Consider the following 9061-nt stretch of genomic DNA (forward strand, 5'->3'; position numbering starts at 1 on the left):
AAAAAAAAAAAAAAAAAAAAAAAAAAAAAAAAAAAAAAAAAAAAAAAAAAAAAAAAAAAAAAAAAAAAAAAAAAAAAAAAAAAAAGGAAAAAATCCCTGTAGATAGGCTCATTTTGAGAGTAAAGGTTGCAGAGTTGAAAATGGGAAGCTGAACTTCCAGCAAGAAAATATACAAGTCAGTCTCGACCCCTCAGAGCATGCTTTGTGGAGCTGGACTCTTGCTCCCACTAAGTCCTGGGCTGTTTCAGGATACAGTACTGTGTCCCTGAGAGTTAATGCCTTCTTTTGCCTCCTCTCTGGATTTTTGCAGTCAATGGGGCTGATGTTGCCCTGTTTGAGCACGATGGGTTCACCTGAAGCTGTGTGGGAAATGTGGAGCTCTACTGCAGCTGCCTGTCCCCATCTTCACCCCAACCCTGCACAGCTCCCACCTCCCTTTCCTTTCCTCATCTGCTAAAATACCACCTGCAGAGCGAAAAATAACATTAATCCTGTGTGGAGGAGAGAAAAACAGAGTCAAACTCCTGCAGTTAGGCCCCATGCATGAGTCTGAATGCACCCATGAAGAAGGGGACTCAGAGAGAAGAATCTGGGGACGTTCTTTCTTTCCTYACTGCTGCCTTGCTGAGCAATGGTAAAGCAGACCCATAACTACGCTGCTGTTTTATCGACTCTGACAAACTGGGAGCTGTAATGTTTCTTACCCCCAAGGAAAGGTGAGATCGAAATAAATTACTTCTGTAAAGAGCCAGGAATGGCAGTTCTTCTATAATACAGAGTGCAAATATTTGAGCCTCTTGTGCGCTCCCTTGAATAGAAATGGTCCTAAATCATGCATAAGTAAAATGTGTTCACATTTTCTCCCAACGAAAGTTTTTCTCTGCTCTCCTGCAACATTAAAGACCTCTGCTCCCACTGTCTATAAAAAGAGCTATAAAATTTAAAGCAAGCTGTTAAGAAGCCCTGTCTGGGATTAGATCAGGATTCATTTTTTCTTCTCCATCCCTGCTAAGTGAGGTGTGCACTCATGTTCGCTCACGCAAGGAAAGGTACCCACATACTGCTTGCAGTGAGTGATAAGGGGACGAGGAAAAACTTGCTCAGGACTTAAAAACAAGCTTTTTCTGGRCTAGAGGAAGTCAGTGGCCCACCAGCTTCCGGGCTTTTTGATGGCATGGCACTTGGGTGAGACTRCTCTAGCATGATTTCTGAGGGGAAACTGGGTTAGGAGGTGCCAAAATCATTAGTCATCATTATCATCATCATCATAAATAGCAATAACCWATTATAATAACCAATAATAATATCCAATGCAATCCTCCAAAACAGGATGCCAGAGCTTCATGTCACACAGTAAAGGAGCTGTTTAGATCCTGGGCCATCATGAGACTGCCTCTGGGAAAAAACCCTTTTCCCATAAAAGTGTGTCATCTCTTTCTGTAGCTCTTAGTTTTCAACAGCTTCAACCCTGTCCTGCAGCACTGGGCTCCACAGAYTGCTTGTACCTCCAGACAGACTTGCTAAGGATGCCCCTGGCATCTGCCAGAATCACATGTCCCACCCACAGACAGAAAGCAGYTAATTCTGCACATCCCCATTGCCTTTTCTGCCACCTTATGCTTGGCCTGACAAAGGCATGAATACCCACCTTGAGAGCACTTTGTGTTTCATACAGTTGCACCACACCATCTTTGCCCTTTCCCTCTGTTTCAGCCTTTTCTTTATCCCATTAATTCCCTCAACAGATTGCTCTTGCAGTATCAGAAATGATGATCTGTGAAGCAGAGCGAGATGAGGTTTGTTCTGTGCAGCCAGTGAGGCCCATCCCAGCCCACGCTGCCAYGCTGGGATTGTCCTTCATCCCCAGCTGTAGGTCACTGTCCCCAGCCCAGGACTCTCAGATGAGGGTGGCCCAGCTGGGATGCTCAAGGGCCCATATAAGCCAAGTTTGTGAGTATCCATGTTCATTTGCTTTTATCTCCAGCACTGAAGCTCTTATAGCAAAAATAAATCGGTGCACACGAGGCAAAATGTCAGACTTCCAAGAAMTGGCACGAGTGTTGAGCTCCACAATCGAGTGGCAGATCTGCTCTTTGAATGATAACCGCCATGTCCAGGACATGTTGATACAAAACAGAGATGGGTCACAGGCACCAAGGAGTGTTTTGGGGCACAGCCTCATCTTGCAGAACCAAACCTGTGTTTTCCAGGGAGAAGCGTTGCATTGTTTCTGTTGCATTCTCTCTCCCTACTGCCCCTTCGTCCTCCAAATAATTGATTASTGTTAAAATAGGCAAGATATATAATGCTTGGAGGTCAGGACTTGGTTCCTTTCCCTCTATTCTCATTCATTCACTCTCCAGTGATCTTTTTCCCCCATTTCCAATGCTTCTCCAAAGCAAATGCTTGTACTTTGCCACTATTTTTCAGTTGTTTCACACAAATGCAAGCACAGCGCTGACACTAATGGAGAAAGAYGATGCTATTTATCGTCATCTCTTTCTCACTGTCTCTCCCATAACTCTTTCTTGTGTAATTTTCCCTATCCGATGTTGGATGCTTAAATGATTGGGAGATTTCACTGTTCTCTGTAGAGAAAACCTAAGGGAACTAACATAGGCTRAGAATCACTTAGATGACTGAAATTTTGTAACAGAAGCCATGCCYTCAGCCCTCTGTGCAGCAGATCCTTGTCTACAGAGGGGCGATGCTCTTCCTTTCCTGTGGCCAGTCTGTCCTGACCAGTTTCCCAAAGCAAATGGAAATGAGCACCAGAAACTGGAAAGGAAAAGCTCAAAAGCCCTGTGTCACTGTTGTCTCTACTCTTCAGCTCCTCTGCAGTGGGAGATGCAGCTGTGCCCTGTCCTCCCTTTTGGGAAACTCAGCTGCCCCTGCTTAACACCCAAAATTCAGGCAGTGATAAGAATTGGGGTGCTGTGTCTGTGCACACAGCTCTCCATTTTGAAGGAGAGGGGAAATTTTCCAGATCAGATGCTGTGCCCCTGTAACCTTAAGGAGGAAACCTTTAGTGATCTGCCAAGGCATCCTCAGACTGACAATAGCTTTTCCAAATGCCATCCAACTCGGAGGCGATAGGGAAAGCTCAGTAAATAAACCTTCTTCGGGTGCCATGCTCATCCTCGTGCCATCCCAGGGCCTCTTGGCAGCACTGTGGTGTGTTGACTCATCCAGTGGACATGTTGTTTTTCCTCTCCCTGCCAGCARAAGCATGTGGAGGGCTTGTTTTGGTAGGGTTGTTTGTCTTGTTTTAATTATTTCTTTGTATTTGGGCTCAAGGAGAGAGCTGGCAGCAAATGCAAAGGGGGCAGGGAGATTCCCATGGAGAAGGTTCCCCCTCCTTTTTCTAATAAATGATGGAACTGCTCCAAAGAGTGAGGAAAGGGTGGTGCATAAGCAGTCTGCTAGGTGCCATCCTCAAGAGTATTTCTAGTAGATTTCTACTGTCTCCTCACGAAAGAAAATCTCATTTGCCACAAGTTTTAACTGGCACAAAGTCAGCAGCTTGGTCCAAGGCATTTCATGGCCAGAGCAGATCTGAGGAGCCTTTATCTATGGAGTTCTTGAACCAGTTTGGTATTGGGGACCATGGAGATCTTTGCACCACTCAGGGATGCCAAGCAAGCCTGGCATCTTTGCTGCGAACATCGACAGGAGCACAGGAATTTATCCACTGGAAGATACAGGGAGTTGCAGTCCCAGCCTCTCCCTTCAGAAGGGGAAAGCTGGCATTGCGGCTCCGGTGGAAAAGGACATTCAGAGCAAGAGTTTCCAAAGGAGGCTGAGTTATTATTTTGCTCAGATAAGCGCAGGAACACYGTGTGAAGCTGTGTGCACACAGCAATAGTCAAGTGCTCTGAGCGAGGGAATTCAGAACTGTCAACAAGGAGGGAAATACCGCTTTGGGGGATTGAAAACATTCATAAAAAATTCYTGGCTCCCAGCCTAGTCCATCCCATTGCTGGCTGTGTTCACAGTTGTGGATTTTTGCTTTGAGGATGGATTTCCAAGGTTTTTTTTCCCACTTTGCTGCAACACATGCACAGAAAGGTAACCTGGGCTAGTGAGTTCTGAGCCTTCAGCCAGAGCCCACTGACACCATGGGGTTTTGCAGGGCTGTGCTGGTTTGTCCCCACAGTGCTTCTGGCTCACTTTCTTGCAGGGACCAGTGCAACAGCTGTAGCCTGAGCCCAGCAAGATGCATGTGTGTAAATTGTGCTGCTGACATTGGATTTTAACTTGTGGGCGTCCAAACACCTCCTGTTCCAGACCGTGAGAGTCCAATTCCCCAAACTCGGAGGGGAACTGGCCAGGAAATGTGGGGTTAAGATGACACTTCCCACATGGCCCCACTGCATAACTTTAACTCTGTCCCCCCTGGGAATGGCAGTAGAAACTGCACAGGATCTTATCCCTCCTTGGCTGTGCTTGATACATTCCCTCAACATAAACTCAAGATACGAGCATCAAGCCAAAGGATTAGGGGGTTACATTTATGCTGTTAAATTAAGGAGGTGGTGGACATAAGGGACTGAGAATCATCATTCCTTTTGGCTTGTGGAGAGATTGAGCTGAATGTCTTTGGTCATGATGTGGGTGGGACCGACCCCTGCGGGCCTCCAGATGGGATCCCATGGGGATTGTTCGCTAAGAGTGCTGCAGGGATGTGGGAAAGGAATGTTTGCCCTCATTGCTTGAGAGCTGGGCTCTGCAGCAGGGCAAGTGAAATGGCTTTGGGATCTCTGGCTCGTGTTCATCCTCTCTGCTTTACCCTCATGGGGACCTGTCTGTGTTTCGAGTTGATGTGGTGTCCTGATTTTTCCCTTAGTGTGTACTAGTSTTCAAATACTATTTTTCTGCCTTGRTTTCCTTTCTTGCCTCMTTTTCTGCCCTGCAGCAGGACCCTCTGTCAGCRTGTGACCCGGGCACATGAGCTGTCCTTTATTCTRGTGCCAAAAAAACCCACAACATAAAAAATTCAGACCAATCTTGGCAGTCTCCTTCCACAGGATTTATCTTCCCAGCYCTTGCAATCCCCTCCCAGCCCTGCAAAGCAATCCATCTCTCACCTACTATTACGGAGTTCATCTCGCAGACCTAATGGAGTACGTGAGTCCTGAACTGGCTCCCGCTAATGCTCTCAGTGGCCGGGTCGCTGTGGGAAGTGAGCTGGGAATTCATTTTGAAAATCAATGAGGATGCCAATAGAGAGGCTTTCCCCAGGGAAGCGACATGCTTTTACCAGGCATYGCCTCCTGCCCCCCTTCGTCCCCCGTTTTCGTTTATGTGGCCGGAGTAACCATGGAGTAATCCATCCTGATGGCAGTGAGTGCAGCTTCTGCGCTCTCTGGTTTCCCCAAATCAGACTGRTTTTTGGGGAAAGATTAAGGTCTCCTGGCAGTTTCAGGATTCACAGGGCTCCCCGGAGTGTTGTGATTTGAAATTGCTGTGCCCTGGGGGTGTTGCTGGGGACTGTCTCCTCTGCACAGCCCCATCTCTCCCCTCAGGCTGTGTTAGCACAAATAGATCCATGTTGTTTCTAACTCCTGGGTGTATTTCGCCCTTCTGTGACATTTTAGAGCAATGGCAAGCACAGAGCCTGCAGGGATAGAGTGAGAGGACAGCTCAGGGCTATTGGAGGGATGGACCCCAACACAGTGCAGTTCATAGCTGTCCCCAGAGGTGACCTTCATGCTGGGAGGGGAGCACAACATCAACCTGTCATCCTCACCATGCCCAAAGAGTCTTGGCCAGAGCACAGTGCCTTGGGCAATTCTTGGTGGTGATTTAGGAGGGGGCAAGACAGGGGGTTCCTGAGAGGTACTTTGGGTGCAACCCCCCTGTTTTTGACAGCAGTGTGGGTTTGGGATCTCTCATCCTGGCTGGTCTCAAAGCACTTGATTTGGGACTGTGATTTGGAATTTTCATAGCTCTCAAGACTCCTTTTCCAGTGGGGATCGTTCTGCACTATGGGATAAATATTTAATAAGAATGAGGGTCAAGGCACCGTTTTGTCCGAGGACACCGAGACAGACATTTACTCCCATGAAGAGCACCAGGGGATCTTTAATGCCCATGCAAAAAAGACAGGAATCAGGGTTTTAAGCTGTCATCCCCCGCCATTAATGTCAATGTTAAATATCGATCCTTTCTGTGTTTAGCACAAACCAAACAACAGAGTCAAGCCAGGCTCTTTGGCTTTTATTAATGTACTTTTTCTGCACAGGGTGAAGTTTGTAGTAACACCAGGGAAAAAATGTAGCAGCAGTGAATGAGCRGCAGACAGATTGATTTTGTATCTTGACATGATTCAGAAGTTGGTGAAAAATMACTCTGTGTGGAGCTTCTCCTTGTCTGAGCCATGACAGTTGCTTTGTAGGTAGCTCATTTCTCAGTAGCATTAAGAGAGTCAGGTGCAAAATTTCTGGTAAAATCTGGAATTTGAGGGAAGGAATAGAAAAAAGAGATTGGTAATCTATAAAAAATCCCTTATCCGTGTGTTGGAGCATGGGTGTCTGAAGCCAGATTTGAAGAGTCAGTGAACATCATGTCAGGGAAACCTGACAGCAATCCCAAAATTAGTGATGGCTAGAAAATGAGTGGATTTCCCTTTTTTTTAGGTTGTTTTTTTTTCCCCTGTGTTTTGTATCAACACCAAATTAATGTAAATCATAGCTATAGAAAGTGTGACTTCAGTGAATCACAGTGAGTGGTTTTCACATGCCAGGATTGCATGGATGGTCTTCTGTGAGGTCTTCTGCAGCCAGAAATGCATCAGCTTTCTGCAGCTTGTGAGTTTTCTGGGTGTTTTGGTTTTGGGTTTTTTTGGTTTTTTTGTTTTTTGGTTTTTTTTTTTTTTTTTTTTTTTTTTTTTTTTTTTTTTTTTTTTTTTTTTTGTTTTGTTTTTGTTTTGTTTTGGGTTTTCCCGTTTTGTTAACGGGATTTACGGCTTGGCTGTGAAAATTCATCTGTGGTTCAAATTCATGAAGCGCACTTACGGGAGGGCTGGAGTAGCTCCGTGTTTATTCCTGACCTCTGGGATATTCTCCATTGAAATTAATGTAACATTTTAAAGTCTGTTTCTCCTGACCTCTGGGATATTCTCCATTGAAATTAATGTAACATTTTAAAGTCTGTTTCTCCTTGAGCAGGGGGTGTGGGCACTAGGAGTCACGCCTCGAGTCTGCATCCCATTTTATTCACAGAAAACAGSAGCAACTCTCTTGAGGTCACAAAATCAATACAGAACTGGGAAACATGAGACTATTTTTCATCTCTGCTGTCATTATGTCCCTCCCTGTACCTCAGTTAACCCAACTGTAAAGAGATAGCAGCGATGCCCTTACACAGAGGGATGGAGGTGACTTAAATCACATCTCACAGCAGTGTGAAAGCTCCTCTTTTAAACCAGRTTTTAACAACCCACTGAGCTCACCATGAAATAGGCTGAGATCCTGCAGACGTCCCAGCAAGCCACTAAGCATGTGATAAAATATAAAATGATGAAACATGATTTATGATAAAATATGATAAATATTTATTGCCATACATGATGCCTATAGTTGCATGTGGTCCAAGTAGAGAAGCGGAGAGCATCACTTGGAGTCACAAGCTAACCCCACTGACCTCCATAAATGCCGGAGCATTTACAGAAGGGAAATCCTGGGAAGGCAGGATGTGGGGTAGCTACATCTGCCGCTCACAGGTGTGTTTTTTTCCCTGCACAGACACCCTGAGGAGCCTGGCATCCATGAACCACGCCCCGCGTTCCTCCCCGGCAGAGCTCAGCGGTGCCAGCCACCACCTGCTGCGGGAGCGCAAGTCCTCGGCACCGTCCCACTCCAGCCAGCCCACCCTGTTCACCTTCGACTCACCYRCCAGCCACCTCCAGAGCACCCTGTCTGCCAGTGCCCCCCAGGACTACCTTTTCCTCCACCAGTGCATGAGCAGAAAGTCAGAAAATGCAAGGTATTGTAACCCACGTGCTTGGGGACAGCTGAGGGAGGGCTGGGTGGGAATGGCTCAGCCCMCCTCTGTCCTTGGAGGTCTGCAAAACTCATGTGGAGAAAACCCTGWGTGATGGTCTCATCTCTTCRTGGCTGGGAGSAGGAGGAGGTCAGAGTGGTGACCTCACAAGCTCCCAGCTTTCCTGGCTTTCTGAGTGGCTTTAAAAACGGTCTTAGTGGCCAGGCCCAGATGATGGTGGTCAGTGGCACAAGTTCTAATTGCAGGCCAATCACTAGCAACACTCCCAGGGGTCAGTACTGGGTCCTGTTCAAAGGGACATGAARTTGCTGAAGGGACTKGAGCATCTCTCTTARATGAAAAGGCTGAGAGAGCTGGAACTGTTCAGCTGGCAYGAGAGAATGCTCAGGGGGATCTTTCTGCAGGGAGGGTGCAGAGAGGATGGAGCCAGGCTCTTGTCTGTGATGCCCAGTGCCAGGGACCAGAGGCCACGAACTTGAACACAGGAGAGCCCAYCTCARCATCAGGAAACACTTTTTCACTCTGTGTGTGRCTGAACACTAACATGGGTTGCCCAGAGAAGTTTAGGAGTCTCCATCCTTGAAGATACTCAAAAGCTGTCTGGGCACAGTCCTGAGCAACGAGCTCTCAGTTGAGCAGGGGTTTAGACCAGGTGACTTCTATAGGTCCCCTCCAACCTCAGCCACTTTGTGATCCTGCAGGCAGGGCCCTAATTCCTGCCTTTAACCAGAGAAAGGACAAACAAAGGGATGGGCAGTGCTGGCACCACYCTGCTGTTCGCCCCTTCCAGAGCTCGCTGGGCATTGTGGCAGCTGGTGGTGCACGGTGTGGGATTTCTGAGCCAGCCACAGCTCCCCGCCTCCAGACCCAGCCACTCGCCTTAAATAGCGAGGAGCTTTTTCAACATGCAGAGTTTTGGCTGGCAGGAGCAGGCGAGGAGGGAGGGAGGGACAGTCGGAACCCAGCTGGCGTGGAGGGAGAGCAGAGCTTGGGCTGCAGCCTCCACTGGGCTTTCCTGCTGCAGCTGACTTTCCCTACTCGGAAAGCAGCAGAAAGA

At 47.3% G+C, this 9061-nt stretch overlaps 1 protein-coding gene across 3 annotated transcripts in view; it reads left to right on the forward strand.

Moving 5' to 3' along the window:
• GAB2 (GRB2 associated binding protein 2) overlaps positions 1-9061 on the forward strand; it is a 90971-nt gene that overhangs the window by 67171 nt on the left and 14739 nt on the right. For all 3 annotated transcript variants that reach the window (XM_057364075.1, XM_057364076.1, XM_057364077.1), the window contains exon 3: positions 7746-7986. In XM_057364075.1, the coding sequence (XP_057220058.1) occupies positions 7746-7986 (241 nt within the window). The remainder of the gene's footprint in view (positions 1-7745; positions 7987-9061) is intronic.

Source organism: Malurus melanocephalus, unplaced genomic scaffold (assembly GCF_030028575.1).
Source record: "Malurus melanocephalus ecotype Western Australia unplaced genomic scaffold, MMel_1.1 scaffold_34, whole genome shotgun sequence".
NCBI classification, from domain to species: Eukaryota; Metazoa; Chordata; class Aves; order Passeriformes; family Maluridae; genus Malurus; species Malurus melanocephalus.